Source organism: Gavia stellata, chromosome 9, assembly GCF_030936135.1.
Source record: "Gavia stellata isolate bGavSte3 chromosome 9, bGavSte3.hap2, whole genome shotgun sequence".
Taxonomy (NCBI): domain Eukaryota; kingdom Metazoa; phylum Chordata; class Aves; order Gaviiformes; family Gaviidae; genus Gavia; species Gavia stellata.
Genome location: NC_082602.1, coordinates 12,512,895 through 12,534,711, shown reverse-complemented (window position 1 = coordinate 12,534,711; position 21,817 = coordinate 12,512,895). Strand labels below are relative to the sequence as shown.

At 38.5% G+C, this 21,817-nt stretch overlaps 1 protein-coding gene across 1 annotated transcript in view; it reads right to left on the bottom strand.

The window, feature by feature from the left end:
• Positions 1–21,817, bottom strand: part of LOC104261884 (rap1 GTPase-GDP dissociation stimulator 1) — a 47,971-nt gene that overhangs the window by 17,069 nt on the left and 9,085 nt on the right. The window contains 5 exon segments of the mRNA XM_059821321.1: positions 627–752; positions 918–1,040; positions 1,893–2,003; positions 16,119–16,173; positions 16,176–16,297. Of these exon segments, the coding sequence (XP_059677304.1) occupies positions 627–752; positions 918–1,040; positions 1,893–2,003; positions 16,119–16,173; positions 16,176–16,297 (537 nt within the window).

The window sequence follows — 21,817 nt, the reverse complement described above, 5'->3', positions numbered from 1 at the left end:
ACTGGGTGAAAAGTTCTGTATTACCTCCAGTATGCAATAAATATTTTTGGTCAGTCTGGGAATTAAAGGTGAAAGGAAAATCTTAAACTGCTGGGGCAAGTAAATGAAAAGGGTTTAATTTGTGAGACCAGCAGGCAAGCTAGTGTACTGGCTTTATGGAAAAATCTGGAGCACAAAGATCTCCTATATGCAAGGAATGGTCCTCAGAGAAGACTGTTCCTTGCATAGATAGATGTCTCAGTAGTTTTTAGAGTATGTTTTTTCTGACACTTAAAAGTGCTTTGCTGTAGAGACATTGTTATTATGTTAGAAGAAGGTAAAGCCATTCAGTATTTGGGCCCAAGCAGTTCTACAAAATTAAGATATGAGGCTCTGCCACTCTTGTAGTTGCAGAGCAGTTCTGACAAAGATGTGTCACCTTGAAGTCAAAAATAGAGGGGGAAACCCAGAATTTAGGAGGTGTTTGGGATGTGTTCAGCGTGGTGTCTGTGAGCTGTGTGAATTAAGTATCTAACTGGAGGCTGAAGTGCATTGTGTGCTCAGGTCTCATAAAAAAATTATCATGAGTTACAGCTTATAATGCCTTACAGCTAGGGAAAATAGGATTCTCTCAAGTCGATACTTACGATTATCGTAACAGATACGGCCAATAGCCCTCCCAGCATGAAGCAACATTTCTTGGTCTGTGCTCTCCAGCAAAGGTATCAAGGTTAGAACCAAATCTGCTTCAATACATGGTTTCTTCATTTCCTCTGTGTAGGCAAAGGAGAGGAGTTTGTAGGTTTTTTGCCATGTTGAAATAGAACAATTGCAACTGCAAGACCAATGGGTGGTAGCTATGAAACAAAACTGAAGAGTGGAAACATACGGCTAATGTGCTGTAATGTGCCTTGTAGTAACACTTCAGTACAACATACCATTCCTGGCTATCTCTGAAACCACCTGCGCTGCTTTCACTGCACATCGTGGATTGCCCTTCAGGATTTTTGCCAAAGTTGGGAAGATCCCACTCTCCCTGAGTAGGCTGAAGGATTGCTGCTCTGTAATGATAAGAGTGTTAACAATATGTGCAGTAGGTTTGCAACTGTTTATTTACATGTTGTTTTTTTCCTAGAGTTCTGAGTGGATATCTGTGGGATCCAAGGTTCTGATTTAACAAGGTGCTTAAAGGCTGTCTCAGTCTAAATATATAGGAACAGTCATTTGCTTGAATTGCAGCAAGTGTAGTTCTAGCTGATTATTCTGCTTCATGCTGAATTGAAGCACAGGTGGCGAAGCCAAGAGGAAAGCAGTTTCATCTTCTCTGACTATAAAAAGATGCTTGCATAAGGCATGGAAAGTCAGGGATTAAGATTCTGTTCCTGAGGCATGGCCTAGCAATTAATTTTGTAGGTAGGCACAACACCTTTTATTAGACTAGCTATTAGAACAGTCAATTCCCTTAGCCTTTTTTTGTCAAAAACATGGCTAATTGTCCTTAAGGTAGTAAGTCACCATCTGTCAGGAGATTCAAATAAATGCAGGTCTGTCATTTCAGAAGAATATGCAAAGACCTTAAAGAGTTTCTTATAGGGAAACTAGGAACTACTTTTAAAATTCCTGATCTTATAGGGTCACCCCAATTTAATTCTAGAAGTTTGTTTTGTAGCAAGTAGAATATTAAATTTGGAATTTCTCTGAAGCTTCAGGTGTCTTAATGAACAGTAGCTTTATCTGGTCACAGATTTGCAAGTATACAAAGAGAAAGGAAAACAACAAAATGGGCTGAGGTCAACTATAGTTTCAGCAGCAATCACTTCTTGTAATACAGATTATCACAATAGGTGAAAACATCCAGTGACTGCTTTTGGACTGTGCAAATGGTTAAATAGTGATCTGGAGTGATACTTAGCTATCTTCAGTAAGAGCCAGGAGAATCCCGTTTAGACTTTCAAGGATCTGATGTTCAGCTTCTGTGTCATCTCCATAGATCCCAAGGTATTCTAGGTGCTGACTCAGGGTTTCTAAACAGAATGGAACGGAAAACTGTGGTGAGACAGTATGGAAAATATTTAGAGTTCTTTCTGGTAGTTCTTTTCAGTGACAATGGCTGACCATAAGATCATCTCCTGAAGGGTCCAGATCTAAATATGCTTATTAAGTAACTCATTTAATCCAAGAGCATGAGGGCAAAGGCTTGGTCATCTTCTCAGACAGCACATAGCTCTTGTGCAGTGGTAAATATGCAGAGATAAATTCTGTCTCGAAAAAGAAATTGACATATAACTGTGGCAGAGTTTGAGGTAGGGAGGAGAGAAGAATAATTGGAGAACCCAAATTGAGCCTGTCATTTCTAAATACGTCTTTATGATAAAGATAGTACTTGCAGTTCAACTAGCTGTATATCCACTCTGATAGTGGCTAGTAGCAGGCACTGAAAGAATGCAAGAATGAAACAGGTATGGTAACATGCTTCCTCCTTAGTTTTCTCACAACCTCGGCCTTTAGAAACATACCTAGTATTTACGTCAATGTATTTAATATATTTTGATGGACATTTATTCCATGAATTTGTTTAATTACCTATTTAAGATAATTAGTACTTTTTATGTCCCACAGCACACTGTGACATTAAGTGCCACAGTTTCAGTGTTGTAAGAGGAGGATACTTCCCTTCACTGTAAAATATCTACCAAAAAGATCAAAGCTAATGGCCTTTGAATTTCTGTAATAAGAGAAAGGAATGATCCTTCACTATTTGCCTTTCCTATGCTTGTCATAATTAGATGGATTTTTTTATATCCCTTCTTTGTGATTCTTCTGCCAATTCATTTAATATTTCCTCTACAGAAGCTTTGATAACTTGCCTCAATCTTTTTTCAGTTCACTTTTATTCTTTTAAGTGAGGAGCTAGAATTTGAAAGTATTTTCAAGATACAGGTGGACTCGAATTAAGACAAAGATTGTAATGTTTTCTGCTCTTTTAATCCTTTGTCTATTTCATGGTGTGTTTTGTCCAGCTATTCAAAATGACTCGATCTCTTCTGGGCAGAGGGAGTTAATTTAGACCCCACCATTATTCGTAAGTAGGCTGTCTTTTCCCCATGTATGTTGTTCTGCATTTACAGGCACTGAACTTGATGTGCCTCTTTATTCCAAGTTGTACAGGGTGATAAGATTTCTCTGCAACTCTCCACAGTCGGTTTTAATTTTGAGTACTCCAAATAATCCAAAACTTCTTTACCATTCTGCTACTTCTAGATCGTTTAATAATACATTGAATGACACAGGTTCCAGCAAAGGTAACCTCTAATAATTATGGCTCTCTATTGTGAAAGCAGTCTTCATCAGATAACCTTCTCTCATATCCCAAGATAGCTTAGATGATAAACCTTACTGAAAGATTTGTAGAAATTGAAATGCATTGTTAACAGTATCTCCTTTTTTCACCTTCTTGCCAGCTCCTTAAAAATATGTTTAGAGAGAGGTTGAGCATTACTTACCTCCACAGAAGTCTCAGACTCTCCTTTTTTACTGTATCTGTGTTTAGTAATTCTGTGCTTTACTATAATCCTACAATTTACCAATGCAGAGATCAGATTTCTGTAGTTTAATTTCCTGCATTCCTTGCAACTGTTTTTGTAAAACCATGCCACTCTTACTGCTTTCCACCCTATTAATCTTGTAGTTGATTTAAATGGCATTCTGCATGTCACAGTTAATGATCTGATGATTCATTTTTTTAATTCCTTATAAATTTTGGGGAATAACATCCAGTCCTGACAATTGGTTATCATTTATCTTATTGATTTGTTCTAAATCAATCTTCCGCCCTTTCAATCTGCAGGTTTCTCCATCTACTTCCTGAAAGCAAAGAGACTTAAAGTGGTTGAAATGAATGTAAGAAATAATGCTGGAAAACTGATGGCTGAAATAGTTAATGTATAGTAGAATATAACGTAAGGTGTTACCAAAACTGTAGTAAAATAGCATTTCTATTTCACAAACTATTTCATTGAAAAAGATGAGTCTTGGCCTAGAAATTCTTTAGCTGAGGATTAATAACTCATCATTTATTTTTGTTGTTTGATGGATTCACTATTTTCTCTTAATGTGCCCATTAGTTAATGTGAGATTTTTTAATTAGAATGCATGAATTTAGTGCATACAGGAATTTACTTCAGGGAAACAAGAAGTGCCTTGAGCACTTTTGAAGAGAGGAGGAATTAAAGGGAGGGGAAGTAGAACATCAATAAAGGCTGTTACTGTCCTTTGAGAAGAAAAATTCTTTGACTTAAAAAACTAAAAGCAGTTATTTAAGAACAAGGACAATTTTGGTTTTCTGCTTTAAACAAGATGCCATCATTGGAAAAATGGCTGGATTCATCAGGTTAAAAATCTATATGGGGAACTTCAATATTTTTATTCTGAGTAAGAAACTGAGGCTATCTATATTGATGTCTCTTGGAAAGCCTTTGTAGTTGAAAGTAAGTATGTGTTTGTCTTTTCATGGCCTCTTCAAAATAATGTGCTAAGGGCAACACAGGCATAAAATTAATAGGAGATCAATTTTTTTTTTTAAAATAGATGACCTCAGATTTGTTCCCTTTTTTATTAATGAAAATAGGCTGGAAACTCCTGGGATAGATGTACAACAAGGATGATTTCCTTTGACCTGCTTTAAAAAATTAGCAATAATCACTGATTTCCATTTCTGTCCAGTTCTTCTGCCACAATTTGCTGAATAACTGATTTTGTATGAATGAAGTACATATAGAATGCAATTTTTTTTTTAAGGTTGGACTTGATGATCTTACAGGTCTTTTCCAACCTTAGTGATTCTGTGATTTTATTACAAAAAAAATAACATCACCTGAGCACCCTGGCAGTTGAATCAGCTTTGATCTTCAACTAGATCTAGTGGGAGTGGGCAGAAGGCTACAACTGCTGATAGAGCAACATGAAATAAATTAGGAGCCTGTGAGAATGAATTATCTACTGAACTCCATGACTTCATCTTATCAAGATCCAAAATGTGTTGGCATGAGATAATGCATTTCAATTCTAGTGCTCTATCCTCTAATTAGTGTAACAGTGATATTTGCAACTACATTTCTAATACGGTTAGGATATATAAAAAATGAAAAGGTGACCGGATCTCTTAAGTTTGAGGAGGTTGTTTTACAAATAGCAGGGAACAGTCTACATTACTGGTCACTCATTAGGTTGGTATAGTGGTAATTAGAAATCCAGGTGCTTTGTTATTTCTCCAGGGAATAGATGAGTAGAATAAGACCATATGCATGATGATGAAGTCCTTGAAAAATATCCCTCTGGTTACAGTCTGTAGTGTTGTGAAATTAGTACTTTAAGCAGCAGAATTGACTAAGTGGCTGACTAAAGAGCTATTTTTATAAAAGTCTTGCAGAAGGCAGTATTTAACTGTAACAGTCTTAAAATACTGAACTCTTTTCTCAGATACTCAGAATTTTATCATCTTGTATGTTATTTATAAAAACGTGATTAATTTAATCAACAGGGGACTGATTCCTCAACACTGATTGTCTTTAAGTCCATGCTTTTGAAGTGGAATTGAAGCAGAGACTGTAAGATACAGTTATTCTTTGTGGAGAGGTGATGATAACAGCACACATACAGATTGTGACTAAAATTGGCCAGAAAAAGGGTATTTGTTTTGTGGAAATTTTTGGGTTGTTGGCATTTTGTTTCATCCCATGCTGGAACAGAATGTTGACATGGAGAAACTTGATGCAAAACAGAACAGTTTGTTTCAGTTTTTTGCAAATGTGGTTCTTCGCCAGCCAGGGGCTGCCTGGCATGCTGGCCTGCTGGCTGGTAGGCAAGCTGGAAAGAAGCCAGCCAGGCTAGTCAGCTGCTCAGGCAACGACGATTGCCTGCCCGCCTGGCTTCTGAGGAGGGTTTTAGCAGAATAAACATGTTCTCAAGGAATATTTTTTTTGTTCTCTTGAATCAGCATTTTTATCAGAATATTGTTGATCAGCTTTAGTAATTCACTGTAGAAGCAGGGGAATGGACTCAGGCTTTGGTCAGGAAAGGTCTAATTTTACTTTTACTGATTACCTGCCGGGTCTGAACTTAGAAATCTCTGGAGATTGAAGTACAAAAGGCTTTTTTCCTGAGCTGAAGGGCTAGATTCCTAATTCACACATAAATCTGTGCATAAGCTACCAAATAGAGGCATAGGAAGCAGACTTGCTGTGGGAGCTGGTTTTTGATCATCCTAATGAGAGCAAAAACAATAATGCAGAAAACATGCTGCACTACAGATATTTCATCTGGCTTCTGCGGTGGGGAAAGAGCCATGAGGTGTGAGCTCTTCAGATCCCTTGGACCATTGCTGTGTCAGTTCCCAGAACAAGTTTTTACTTGTAAAGTCCTCAGGGAGTGAGAGAGAAGGAATCCCACACATCTCTATTGTTTAGTAACTGATCATGACCCCCCCCTAAAACACCAATGCCTTCCTGATTTTTTTCCTCATTTTATAGCCTTTCATATGTAGGAACTATTTTCTATTTTTTTCTAAAGAAAATATAGACCCTATCTTGCAATAGCAAATACTACATTTGGTATCATTTATTACTGTTTGGATCCTGAGCAGTGTGAAGTCAGTATGATCCAATTTGTTTGAGGGCTTGAAACAACTTACTCCAGTTGAATGCCTAGCCTTGTTTGTCTACTTTACTGCTCTCTGTTGCTTCAGTAATGTCACATACTAAGCTTATTCTTCTGCCACTTATCTTTAGTATACTTTAGAAGATTGTTCCATGGACTTTTATTATTATTATTCAAAGCTGGAAAACAAGTTAATGTGTCTTTCCAGAACATAAAGATGTAATTGTGTACAATAGAGGTCCATTTAGCTCAGTGTAAATGTCTCTGGTAATAGATGATTAAAGAACAGTAGAAGATGACAGTACATATCCTTTCCTTAGTATACTTTCTCAACTTTCAGTAATCAACTCCTTAGGGATTTTCTTTGCTGGAAGCTTCATTTTGTTTAATTGCACTCAAATTCATGAAAGTATTTTGAACTTGTTTGTAATTTAGCTTCCAGAATATAGACTGGTGATGAGTTCCACAAAAGAAATTTTGGATTGTGAGAGAAAATAACTCATTCTTGTTTTCTCTTGTTAAAATCATCATCTGGCCTTCTCTTGGCTCTGATTTTCTGAAAATGTACTGTATCACCAGGACAGGGAACACAAGTCTGTATTAAACGCATCCTGTGTAACAGCTGAGGGATAAGAGTTCATGCTGATGAACTACTAGAGTTCTGCAGGTCAAGAGTAGCTGGAAGGCATAAGAAGAGTACTGAAGAAACTAAAATTTCAAATCATAATACTGGAAAATAGCTGTTGGGTCTGTCTAGCAATTTAATAATTAAAAAAATGAAAAGTTGACCTGCATTCTTATTTGTGTGGCTGCCTGCAAAGTCATGTAGCTGTAAGCCTCTGTTTTCTCACAGGGTTTTTTAATGCTCTTCCCTGAAATAACAAAAATAATTCCTGGTCCATGGCATCTCCTGTATAAACCTATCATAACAAATGTACCTGCATGCCAAATAGAAGAATTAGTAATAGTAGTAGAAGTAAGGCTCTAGGTCTCCTTGTCTAGGAATGTGATATTATATTTACTTCATAATGAAAGTAAATTGGAGATGGTGAAATCTAGAAGGGCTGGTAAGTGTATGTGTGTTAAGAGCAAATAAAGCCTGTAAGGTTGAACACTCACATTCCTGCTGACTGTGAGTGATGCAGCTATATGATAATAGCAGTTTTGATGTAACCAAGAGAAGCAAAAGCTGCTGCTTTTGACTTCGGTGGCCCTGCTAGGGAAGGGAGGAGAAAGGTGCAATTCAATTTGAGGAGAGGTTTTAGAATTTCTCCAGTGGTGAATTATTATATTCCATCTCTAGAAAGGCATTCAACTGTCTTGGGACTGGGCTGACTTACATTCCTTCCAATAGAACTATCTTATCTTGGTACATGAAGTAAAGTACTGGAGGAACACATCCTCCATCTCTTCAGACTTTCAAACCCATGGCAAGAAAATTGTCCTATAAATCAGATAAGCTATTATCTATGTCTCCATGAAAAGCCTCTTACGGCCATGTTAAAAAGATATGTTTTGTGTCTTTGTCACTGCACTCAAGGGTGATGAGATGTAAGGGAAACATTATTAGATTAAAAAGGAGCTGGGGAGAGAATTTAAAACCAATATCCTAAGGATGACAGGGATACAATTATGAACAACTCCTCACCTGACTTTTTTTACTCTTGTTTCTCTATACAGTGTTTCAGATTACTCATGTCTGTTCTGTAGCTGTGAAGAATTCACAATAAAAGTAAATTTTAAGGATTCCTTTGGCTGAGATTTTAAAACTTTTTCTGTACGAAAGTTACTTGACAGAAAATGTCTGTGGACAGACATTCTGCTTTGTGGACACATTTGCTTTATTAAAATTAGAAAAGGGGGAAGAAATATTTTGAAACACTTTTGAAAGCTTGGGACAGCATTTTAACTTGTAGTTCTCTTGGTGGATGTTCACTGGATGTCCTTGTTTTAATTAAGCTGAACTGAGCTTAAGGCTTGATCCAGTGTGTATGGCAGCATGGGGTTGATGTTGTTTGGAATGGCACCCAACACTGCTCTAAATTAATTCAGCCTGGGCCATCCTGTAGTTTATGATCATATGAGCATATAGTCTTTGTATCTTCTTGCCCCTGCATCCCTCAGCAACCCTCTCTAAGGAGGAAAGGAATAGGAATGGATGGCTAGTATAGGTTGTCCTAGAGGGCTGGAACCATGTCATTATCTGATCTGTCCTTCTGCCCACTCTCATTATCTAAAAAGGGCCATATTTTCCCCAGTATTCTTTTCTCCTGATCTCAACTATTGGTAAATATTCTCAGTGTTAATGGCCAAATACATACAGTTTCTAAGCGTGCTTTTAAAAATACCTGTTGCCAAGAACTGGAAAATAGAGGAAAACCCACTGTGTTGTCCACAAAAACTAGCCTTTGCCCATTGGTTTTGCAGCCTTTCTGAATTACATTGATCCATCCTGAACTCTTTAGAGCATTGTTCAGTGCCTGTGATCCTGTGGGATGCACCTTTGAACATTTTATTATTATCCATGGCTGGATACTGAGTGTTGAATTTTGAGTGTCTGAACACCAATCTTTAGACAGAAGAGCATTGCAAGGGGTTGCGGAGCAGAAAGTATTAAAGGGAGTTTACTATGGTGTTGGTATGTCTACAATATGTGTCATCAGCTGGCCTTGGACTATTCCTTAATCTCTCAGCTGTTGATCACCACCACTCAGTCTTTATTTCGGCAGGGTTTCCTACCATTCGTCTGCTCTTTGGCCTGCAGTTTGTCCAGAAAGCTTAGTTCTCCTTTGGCTTTTGATGCCAGGCTTGTTTCCAGGCATATTCAGAGTGAGGATCGGAGAACAGATGGGTGGACAGAGCGGTTTGCTTCTGAGCAAGAGTTTTACTAACAATATGACTGCCCTGAGTGGTGAAAGACAACTTCATTATACAGCTGAGAGATTTAAAAAGAAGAGGGTGTGCTGATGCAGGAAGGGGTTTTATCCTTTGAGAACCTGTGCATAGTTCTAACTTGAGCAAAACGTGAGTGAAGAACTTGAAAATGTAAAGGAGATGTAGAAATGTTGCATTATTTGGGTGGGAATTACATGGTTGAAACTTAGTTTCACAGTGTAATGGCTGAAGTATAAAGCTGTAAGTGCATGAACAAAGGCTTCTTTCTTTGTTAACAGTAAGACTCAGCTGTGCTTCACGTGATCGGAAGATGATATTTGCAGCAAATTAGTAGAGGAATTCAAGCTCAGAGGAAGAGGCCATGTAAAAGGTGATACTGATATTCCTTGGGGTAACACAAATTGATACATTGTTGCCAGTGAGAAAAATGGCAATTGATTGTGAAATGGAGATTGATTGGGAGAGGGAAAACAGCTCTTTTTTGGCCAATTTATTCTTGGATAATTGAATTCCACTACGGAGGGAATACAGGGGTGGGGGGGAGCTAGGGGTAGAAAGCAGATTCTACTGGCTTGTGGCTGATGCTGGGCCCTGCGGAAAAATGGCTGCAGAACCCTGACTGAAAACAGATAAGAGGAAAAATATGATTATCCTAGGATAACCTGAAACAGGTCAGTGAGATAAGCTGGAAGAAAGCCAGCTGAGTGCAGTCAGGGAGAACATATGTGCCGAAGAGATGACCTGTAGCATGAAAAGCTGCTTAATCATATTCTGCTAAACTTATTCTCCATCCCTCAAAAAAGGAATAGGAATAAAATTTACTTTAGTGTAAAGGAACCAAAATGTAAACTTGTGTATAAGTATGTGCCTTTTTACATGCCTGATAATTTAACTGTGACACTTACTGCTTACGGAATAGGTCTGTTTGACATATGCCAGCTTCATAAGCTAATGCTGAGCCTGAGCTCCTAGATGCTCTAATTCCTTACACAAGCAAAGGGGAACACCAGCTTTTGTGTTTAGAAGTCAGACTTGTAGCAATAGCAACAAATGTACTGTGCTGAAAAGCAATCATAATGCACCTAAAAATTGCTTTCTTTCTTCATGAACAACAGTTTGTGTTTAGGTCATATTTTCAGGTTTTTCTTTGTAAACAAGAGGTCAGGGAACTTGCTGGTTTAAATCAAAGTTCAGCTTTTTCCATAGTTGTTTAGTTCCAGGAGATGTTGATTTCACCAAGTATTGGGAAACATAGGGGTAAATTGTCAGACCTGGCAAAGCTACATGCTGACTACAACAATGTGAGCAGATAAGTAATTGGACAAATTGTGACAGCTGGGTATAAATGTGACTGACTTCATTTACAGAATGAATGAAATCCCTCTGTCTTGCCTTCTCACTAGAGATCTAGTTTTCTGCATTTGTTATGAGTCATGTTGGTCTCTAAAGGTACCTTTGATCACACAGTTAATATACATCTTAAGTAGGTTATCTTTTATATGATGAGCTTGCTATTTGCTCACATCCTGTAGTTTTGCAGCACAAAGTGAATTAAAGGAGCCTTTCCCTTTGGCCATTATGTGTGTATGGGAAGTAGGCCATGGTCTCAGCCAAACAGGATTCAGTCCAATTTCCCTGGCTCCCTAAATTTAGCTTGAAGAGCTGTCAGTGGAGGAAAAACCAATTAGACTCCATAGCAGAGAAAACACTAATTTCCTTTGGCTGACAACTCCTACAAGGGTTTTTTCAGCCAAGTAAAAGAGTAGCTGTGAAAAAATAAGCCTTTGCGCTGATATCAAAGCATCAGCCTAGTCCTCAACTATCCCTGCTAAACAGTCTGTTGGGAGTGTAGGTGGGTGTTAGACACTATAGACAGCAACAATAAAGCTGGTGTCCAGACCCCAGCATGTGTTGTCATGAGAAAAGAGGTTGACAGGTGTTGGAGGTAGATGACAGAACGGTAGGCTAGATAGCTAGAGAGTTGTGCCATCCCTGACCTCCAGCTGTCTGCTGCCTCTGCAGTGAAGCAGAGAAGTCTCATCCCTGGCCATGGCAGTGCATGTAACCTGGTTCTCCATAGGGACTTGTTGCAAAGCCATCTGTTTGGCTATAGATGTTTTGGTTCGTGTATAGTTATTGCTGGAGCAAGGCGATGCACAACTGAGGCCAGAATGTGTGTCTCCAGTGAAGAGAGCATCACTAGGCAGAGTCTAGAGAATAGAACTGGCTGCACTGGGAAACTCAGCCATGTGGCTTCCAAACTTCTAGGGAGCCACAATTAATCAATTAATCAATTAATGATTGCTGTCTGTGCAAGTCAACTCATAGGCCTGACCATTTGTCTGTTCCACTTGTGTGTCACAAATGCTGTTTGAGGTAGGTGTATTGTGTAGATTTAGGAGGCTACAGAACAAAATTATTTTGTCAGACTTGAAAGGACATTCCTTTCTCCTTTGCATCTCTGGTACAATGCTAAAAAAAGTGTATTTCTGTAATTCTCAAGAGGACAGAACTTTTGTCTGCAATTCATCCTCCACCTACACCTGTCTTGTCCTTGCTGATTGCTTGTATGACTCCACCCAAGATCTGGAAAAAGCCATTGAGAGAGAAGGATCTTGACTCTGCACTGTTGAGGAAGATAAGGGTGTCTCATGATCTATGGTGCAGTTAGTGAGGTTGCCTGTTAATCTCGGAGGTTTCCAGAATAAAGCAGGCTGTAGAGGGAACTTGTGTAAATTCTGGCAACTTTTTCTGTGGGCACTGTCTGAAGTTTTGTGGTGCTAAGTATTACAGTGTCAATCCTGACATGTGTATTTGACCCATTTTATAACTTCATAGGGATGTGAAGATGATCCTTGGAAGATAGCCTTGAAGTTGATTGCATAATGGACATGCTAGGAATATTTTTTCCTAGTTAGTGGGGGTGTATGTTTGGCTATTTTTATGCAGTATAAGATACCTCACACTGAAAAAAGGATCATTCTGAGGTCTGACACACATTTTAAAAATTATGGCCTTACAAGATCTGTTAGTGCTTAACACAAGTAATATGTTGCTGTAACATATGACCTATATTTTAGAGCGCTGTTCCAAAACCTGAGTTGCTCAGCAGAATCTGCTTATTGGTACATCACTTTATCAATACCTATAAAGTGTGACTTTTGTGCTTGTTCCCAGTGGAGCCAGAAGGATCAGATTTTAAAGGTATGTAGACAGGCACAGGTGTCCTAAAACTTTTGAAGTTCGATTTGGGTAATTTTTTTAGTTTGTTTTAAATTAATGATGTTGAACTACTGTTACTTGTGCTGTATGAATAGGCTTGAGCCCTGCTGCACAAGTGGGTTGGTATTGCCTGGGCATTGAAAGGGTGGTACACAGGGAGGACTGGAATGCAGCCTGAGTTCTGCAGAGGACTTGCTTCTGGGATCTCCCAGTAGCTGTTCTCTGCTCCCACTGTAAGAGGGTGACTACATCAAACAGTACTGTTTGAAAGGGAGCAGGCTTATACAGATTGACATCTTGAGAAAACCCTGGCTGTATTAATGAAGTAAGTTCAAAAAAGCAGTTAGCACACATTCAGTTGTACAGCATTTTAGAGTTCATGTCTACAATAGCTCCAGCCTATGCAAGATTAACACGAATAACTTGTATCTTTGGTATCTTTTCCTGGGCTGAATATTGCAATAAGGTTTTCATGCACAAACCTATGTTTACATAATGCCGTACAAGCTTTTTTGAGATTACCTAGAACTATCACATTCAAAAGTCTTTGCAGGTTGTCTCACTTTTATTTGCCTGGAAGAAATGCTTACAATCATTATAAATTATCTAAGCCAGTTTTAAAATATTGAAACATATATCAAAGTGTATGGGAGGGGATTTGGAAAAAGGAAAAAAGGAAACATTTAATGAAGGGGAGGAAGGAAGTGTCTGTGGACAAGTCATAAGATTCTTTTGCTGTGGTGAGCTTGTGCACTTTGTTTTAAGTACTTTGTGACTAGATTTCTTCCTATTGTTCTACTTTTCTTGCACAGATAAGTTAAAGAATGATAAAAGGCTTTTGATGAAATAGTTTTGGGGTGCTAGATATTTCAACAAATGGGTTGAACAGTGCTGATTCCAAATACTTATTTCTGGTATTTCGTACCATCTTAAAAGGAAAATATCCTTTAATTTATAACATGGGTTAATTTCTCTTAAATGGATAAGTACTTATTTTTTCTTTCTGGAATTGGTGTCTTTGAAGGGATTTCTAAAGGTCTTTCCGTAAAGCTGAGCAGCTTTTATCCCCAAATATTTTTAGACTAAACAGGACAGTAATTTTACACTCCAGTCTACAAAGGACCCTAGCAAAGTCCCCATACCAGTTTATAAATAGGAATATACTGTCACTATACTCTTTTTGGACTGAGTCCTGAATGTGTATAGATTTTATTTTAAATAGGGCTCTTCATTAGAAAAAAGATCCCTGCAAAATTAGATTTTGATATCAGAATAGTGAAAAGATAATTCAACTCTTTCCAAGTGGCACTATATTTTATTTACTGAATTTAGCTTTTTTTAACGAAGGTGGGGGGATCCCAAAGCACAGGAACGATAGTTTTAGGATATTAAAAGTTACTTGGATTGTCACAGAGCAAGAAGAGGTGTGGTTTTTTCAGATTGTCATGACCTTGTGATGCAAACAAGTGTTTAGAAACAAAGAAAGAAAGATGTAAACAGAGATAGTGGAGTGCTACTGGGTATGGGCCTTCAACAACTGTCTTTCCTCAAGTGCAGGAGCTTTATTTCACAAAGAACATCTAGCTGAAATGAAGCTGTGGGACTTTGAGGAGTTTGCTCAAAACCGCACTGTTTGGGACCCTGGCTGCCCTTCCTCAGCCTGTACAGGTCAGGATAGCTTTATTGACTTTGGTGCAGTCTAGATTCTAATTCTACAGAACAAGAGTGGCTGAATTTCCATTAGGTACTGGAAAGCAACAAGCTTTGACTCCAATTTACTTAAGTGCATCTGACACAATGCTTTAAAAATCTATAACAGAAAAAAAGCTTGAATTAAAAGCAGCAGCTGTGGGATTTCCCTATGGTATTGATGTATTAAGGGTATAATGCTGTTGAAGCAAATGGCAAGATGCTGGGGAATGCTGAGAACTGCACACACAAGGAGTTTGTAATATTGTCCAGGCTGGCTTTAATATTTTTAGTTATAAGGAAGGTAACACAGCTTACGTCTAAAAATTGCTTGAGTTGTTAGATGGTTTTACATGAATGAATGTTTCTTTTGAAAAGGAAAGTTTGACAAATCTGTACTTAGACGTGTATGGCGTTCTGTTTGTCATTTATTATTCTCCTGTCCAAAGTTTCATACTTGGGGAGCAGAAACAGTGCTGTGTGACCAAATGCATGCTGTAAAGAGCACTAACAAAAGCGGGAACAGAAACTTGGAGCTACAATCAGCAAATATCTCAAAAGAATAAGCCTTCTGAACAGAACGTGCAGAAAGTAGGACAGGTATACATAAACGATGTAGGAATAGGAGACGAAACAATCCACCAAGGTCAGTTATCTCCACCTGAATCACAACAGAAAGTCAGTCCTACAGAAATAATTCTGTAGAAGTAGAGCTGGTTTAGCTAGAAGCAATACCTGTGTAATACTGGTTTAGTCCACTTACATTTTGTGTCCATCTTTCTGACTGTTTAAGGTGCTTTTAAATTAAATTTTGACCTGCTCTTTTATCAGTGTCCCAAAGCTACTGAGGTGTTTAACTTCACTTGAATTATTATTTAATTGACTAGGAAGGTAATTACTCTAAATGGCTGCTCAGTTACCATACTCCACTTAGACAGATTATTTCACCTTTAAACACATTGAGTAATACTAAGATTAGCTCCACTGATGTCATGAGGTCTAATTGTGGAGTAAGTTACCATCATGTGAATGAAGGTGGAAGGCTGAACCTCTTGATCCAGTTACCTGATACCTTTGAATGATCTGGAGAATAATGGAAATTAAAATCTCAAAGGTATATTTTAAATCCAGTATGAATGTCATTCTGTTCACGTGGAACGATCGTAGCTGAGGGCTTATGCTCCAGCTTTACCTAGGCTGAGTTGAGTCATAGAAAAACATATTCAAAGGCCAGACCGCTTAAATGTAGCTCCAGTCTTTTCAGTAGTGCTTGACAAAGTGGAATAAGTATGCAGAGGCATATATGAGCAGCTTTGCTTTGATGTATGTTGTACTGTCAATTGAGAATGATGAATTTTAGTTCCCTTCAAAATACTTAAATTCATAAGAACTCATAATTTTCTAATGCTTTAAGTTCATTTTCCATTGCCGTTCTCATAATTTGCTAGCGTTCTTTAAACAAACCTTAATTTTCATGTGACTTTAAGTGTTAAGTATTGTTTGAAATAGGACACAAGAATTTCAGGTCACCTATAGTAGTGCATTTATCATAGAACTACACTTCTATATTTAAATGATCCTAAATTGGTTTTCTATTTCTATCACATACATTTGCAATTCCTATATGAGAGAAAATTAATCCCATATTAGAGATTGTATCTAACAAGTGCTTTACTTACCCATAAAAGCTGTAGCTCTCCAGAATGGGGACACTAAAGAATAGCTGATCTGTATTGTGAGCCTTTGTCCTTTACAGCTAGCAAGCTGTGAATAAAGAGGGATACTTTATAGCTTTCAAGCTGATGAGCAGCCCACAGCACGCTCACTCTCTTTTCTCCTTCTGTCTTTTTCTGTGACCCTGCTCTTCAAATGCATCTAATACTCTATAATTACTTAATCCTCTGCTCCTGCTTGTGTTTCCAGTTCTTAGATGTCATTAACAGAAATGGAAACACAGTAATTATCATGCTGGGAGAGAACCTTTCAGATCTTCAAAATAATTTATATTGAATTTCCCTCTACTGTCATTCAGAAGAGTGATTATTGAATCTAGTAAGGGACAGATTTCCAAGAGAAGATCAGATCCCTCGTTGGCATCTAGGTACACCAGCCAGGTTTGAAAAGTGTTTGGCTCCTAGAAGCTACTTCTAAAGTCTGGCCAAACTATATCAATACCTGAATCTTACCTGGTGGGTGCTAAGCGTTTGAGAAAGCCTGATCCAAACTCATCTTATTCTGCTTCACACTCACCTTTCAAGCTTGTGTGACTGAAACATGTGGGAGTATTCTTTTCTCTTCTGTAAAGATAACATTAGAGCCTGAAGCTGCCATCTCTGGCTTACTATTTTTGATCAAGTAGAACGTTTTTTAAAATATTCTCCATTTTTTTTGGTCATTGTTAGGAAAAAATCAATGCTGTCTTTCAAGCAACAGCTTCAAAAATGTATGTTTTTCTCTGCTGCCTTTTCCAGCCCCCTTTATTGGATAGTTGAACCTCTAACAAATAAGAGCCAGCCACAGGATGGCTTACGAAGTATGTGCTGTTCTATTCAGGATGGGTTACAACCCCCTAGCGTTGCTGCAGTATGAGTTAGAGGAAACACTGTCTGCCAGTTAATGCTATTTAAAGATTGTTCCAGTAAGCAGGTTGAGCGTCCCAGTGTGGTGCTGCCTAGCGATGGCTGTGTATCGCGGTGTTTGTGGTAGTAGCAGTGGGCTCCAAGTCTAGCGTTCTAAAACTTCACTGCACCGTGGAGCTATAACCGCTGTGGTGATTATAACACTGGAGGGAGTTTAAATCGCTGACTCCTAAAGACAAAAAGTGATCTGATAATGAGTTTGGAGCCTGAGGATCCCGGAGGTTGGGATGTTTTACTGACTCTCTTGCTAGGTAATTAATTAAAAAGCTGGTCCCTTTGGCTGGGCTTATGGAGAAGGAGGGTGAGCTGAATGCTTTCTGGAACTTTTTTTTTCAATTGTAATGGCGTGTTTTGCAAAGTTGCAAATGAATTGGAAAATAAAAGTCCTAAGGTAAAGATTGCCACATTACATCTTGTAATGGGGAAAATTGCTTGTGTGTGTATCGGTGGTTTGCATTGTCACATTCAGAAAAAATGTGTTCTACAGATACTGGTGAAATATAACATGTATGTTTGACTGCTTAAAAGGGGCTAAGATCAGTCATGGATTAAGCTGTATGTCACAAAATGGTGAGACCTTCCTGCCAGTTCAGGGATTGACAAGATTAATTGGTTCTTTACCACTTTTGGGTATCAAAGGTACTGCTGTTTATTGAGGTTAGTGTGGACTGAGTCTTAAGCAGGATTGCCACATGCTGTCAGCATAGGCAGAGGTTGTGACATTTCTGAAATGCAAGTAAGAGGGGTAAATGTTAGCATTTTGTGGGCAGATGTGGTAAACTGTGAAGCCCCAAAGAGACAAAACACAAAATATGGAGGGGACGAGTAGGTGGCGTTACTATAGTATTAGGTATGCCAGAAGCATTCAACCTCCATAAGAGCCAGTTCCAGTGTCTTTTGAAGTCAATGGGAATTTTTTCAAAGGAACACTGGATCAGGCTTATGTAAAAAATAATAATAATGAAAAAAATTTTCAGCTTTCTTCTGTAAAAAAGACCGAAGACAAGAAAGGAAACGACATGAGTTATACAGTAAATGGGTGAAGACAAGTAAAAAATCACATTGGATAAACTCATCTTTAGTGTCATACATCTTGCTTCAGTGAACACTAATGGGAAAACAGAGGTCCATAATATTGCACAAAGCACTGACAAGCAGCCAGCTATGGAAAACCTGTGCCAAAAGAACTGTGATTTTATATGTGAAATAATAAGTTACAAAGATTATGGCAAAATAAGGCAGTATGGGAATCCAAATTTGTAGAACAGCACTGTCAAGCTAAAATGTTCTTTCTGTTTGAATATAATCCTGCAAACCTGTTTTAAGAGGCACTGCAGAAGGTTCTTACCGACATCAGGTGCTGATTATGCTAGGTGCTGTATAAATACGCAGCGAGCAATTTTTGCGCTGGGAAAGTTTACAACCAAATTGAAAAATCAGGAAATATCTTGTCAGTAACCTGGTGGCAGGTGAGTGGCAGAGGCGGTGAGAGGACCCAGTGGTGTGTGTTCCTCAGGTGAGGGAGGCCCAAGCTCTGCTCTGGTGAAGCATTAGCTAGTCAGCGCTGCTGAGAGGGACAATGTGCTTGGATCCGAGACTGACCGTGTGCCTGTACAGCTTCTGAAGTAAAGCTTGGTCATCAGGGAGCCTGCTTGGGGGACCTGAGGTATGGTTATGCCTCCTCTTCTAGGCATGTCCCAGGAGTGACAGACCCAGGGAAACTATTCTATCTGCAGATGGCAATAAGAAAACTTCCTTTCAGCAAAAGAAATTATCTAGAATAAATGGAGTGTTTCTTTCTTTCTTAGTTGATGGATTGCTTTAAGTTAAGCTAATCTAATATTCTGCATTGTGATGTATCTCCCGTCTGAAGGTTAATTTACTGCTTTAATTTTTTACGAGGTGGGAATGTGATTTATTTGGTCACAGCTTCAAGTAAACTGGCCTCTTTTCAGAAAAAAAAGCGGGCAGTGGATACCTGTGTTGATCTGAGCAGTAAAATACCAGAAAAAGACTTATTGGAAATGACTCTACAGTGGGGAATATATAGTGCTTCCATATACGGTATTGTTTTTCTTCTCCGCTTTTGAATGCTAGTGAAGGGATATTATAGTCTGGTTCACAGGTCTAGTAGATGCAGTTATTTTGGGAAGATCAAAAGATTTTTAGAAAAGGAACTATCATCGGCTTACTTGCTCAGCATGAAATTTCTGTAACTGTGATGAAAATAAACGGAACGGAACAGAAGGGAAAATGGGGGAGTTAGAGCAGAGGGTGAGCATATCGGAGAGTAGAGCTAGGGCTTGTGGTCGTGCTTCAGCAAACTTTAGGGAAAAGAGTTGGAAATAAGCTGATCTACAACATCCCATTAAGATCCACAGCGAGTCCCATCCTTTTCATGGGGGCATATCAGCACACAGGGAGTAGTGCACAACATCACAGTGCTATGAGAGATGTGGCTGCGGTTCTCCCAGCATGCTGGGGTGCTGCTCTCGCTGTAGAGGACATTAAAAATTTGTTACTCTCTGCAATTCAGATTACTGTGAAGTACTTTGGGGGAATCCATATTGGCAAATACCATTACTGGGCTTAGAGGTACGCTTTTGATTTATTATGGAAATTATTAGCTATTCTTATCTGTAAAAACGCTGAGTAACCACAGTTACTAGAGTTCTGTCCAAGATTTCCTGGAAAGAAGCACACACATCTGCTGTGCTCTGGATTTACTGTATATGCTCCTGTGCATGTTGAATGCGACCTGAGCATTCTGTTTGTCTTGGATTTCTTAATGTTTTACATTTCTCTTGTAACTCCAGCCCCAAGTGGGCTACAGGTATCCACAAATCCAGGACAAATTGTGATTATGTGTCTGGAGTACTGTGGTCCTAATGCAGATGCTGGAGACCCAATTTGTGCATATTTAGGGGCCATGTTTGGAGTTCTGGCAATTTGGTCAGGGTTGTATTGGGTTGTACCTTATGGTCCTGTTCTCAAATTAAGTACAATATTTCCTGATGACGAAAAAGGACTTGGCAGTGAAAGAATGTGTGAATTGTTGCTGTCACTGCTACTTCTTTTCAAGCAGTTTTTACCAATACACTTCCAATATTATGAGAAGAATTTGGCCATCAAAAGCTTGTCTACCTATTAAAAAGTCATGGCTTTGTGAAACTGAGGCAGTGGGCCATCTGAATGCTCTTATTTTACTTTCAGACTGACTTAGGCTGGTATTCCTAATTAATTAAAAGCAGCAACTCTAATGCTCATAATGGAAACACTCTTACCAAAGATTTTAAATGAATCGCTTAAAAATGGATTGCATTAAGTTGGAGCCATGGTTCAGTGTAAACAAGTTCAACTGGCCATGGCATCTCTTTGGACCTTTTTTCTCCCTTGGCTGCCAAAAAAAGAAGGTGATTGCCTCTCCTTCTGTAAGTGTGATTAAGTGTCCCATTCACCTTAGAGATATGCTCTTTAAACTTTGGGTCATTAAAGCTTTTCTCTGGTTATTTTAAAGTTGTGTGTTTGGTTTTTTTGTCACATGTCCATGTTATAAGATTTATCTTTCTCTGGAATATAGGGTCTTCCCATCATATGAAAATGTGGAGGTGATAAATTTGTAGTAATATGGTTTCATCATCTTGTGTTGTACGACTGTACTTGTATAAAGCATCATCCAGGGTCCAGGATTCATTTAATGCCATGCAGTTTTAAGCAGGTTAGTAATCATATTTATTTGGAAAAGGTGTGGTGTCTATACCTACTGTAAACTGACCGAGAACCTTGGAGAATACCTCCAGGCAACATCTCTGCTAAAGATCAAATTACTTTTGAAAGTCTGCTTGTGAGTATCTACCGAGAAGTGTAAGGGCTGATGTTTTAAACTCTTTTCTAATCCTTTCAATGTTCATATTTTGACAATGAATAATCAGGGAACTCTACAAGGAAAAGTGTGCTGACCAAAATAATGAAAAGTAAAATGTAGAAAAAGATGATACCTTTTAGAGAATAATGTGTTAAGTGTGAAAAGCTGGATTTACTACTCAAGTCAGTCTTTGTTTCCTGTCCCATCTTTACTACTTGAATGCAATCTGTAGTACTTCAGGGACAGGAGTGTTGTCCTTTTCTATGCATTCATGAAGCACCTAGATCCTTCGAGCTTATTCATTTTTCAATAGTTTTGTCCGTCTTTGTTCTCCCTTGCTGCAATTTTTATGTAGCACTTTTTGCTTCCTGTTTTGTGTATAAAAATATACATACACCCACAGATTTTTATGCTTTTTAGTACAGAATAAAAATATCGAATGAAAATGGAAAAGCAGCAGATGCCTGTCAGTGAGCCTGAGTATCTTCAACTGAGACAAAACCACCACCATTATCCTACCTTTCCCTTGACTCGCATTTCCAAGAAACTTATCTGGAGTTTTTTTGTGATGGACAGAGACATGAAGGAATTGAAGTCTGTGATTTTGGGGACCAGAAAGAAACTCTCCGTTTTAAGAAAGTGCGGATGAAAAAAATACCAGTCATTTCAGTCCTCATTTTTAAGACGTGCTTCTGGAAGGCAAAGAAATGACAAACAGGAATAGATGTGATAGTCTGTGTTCCCGGCTGAACTTAGCTTTAGTCAGGAAGCTTGCATGTGAAGATTCAAGTTGGTGGTAACGATGCAATGCTCTGGTTTCTTATTTTGTGTGAGTCACTTTTACGAGGCCCACATACTAACATTTCTCAGAGTT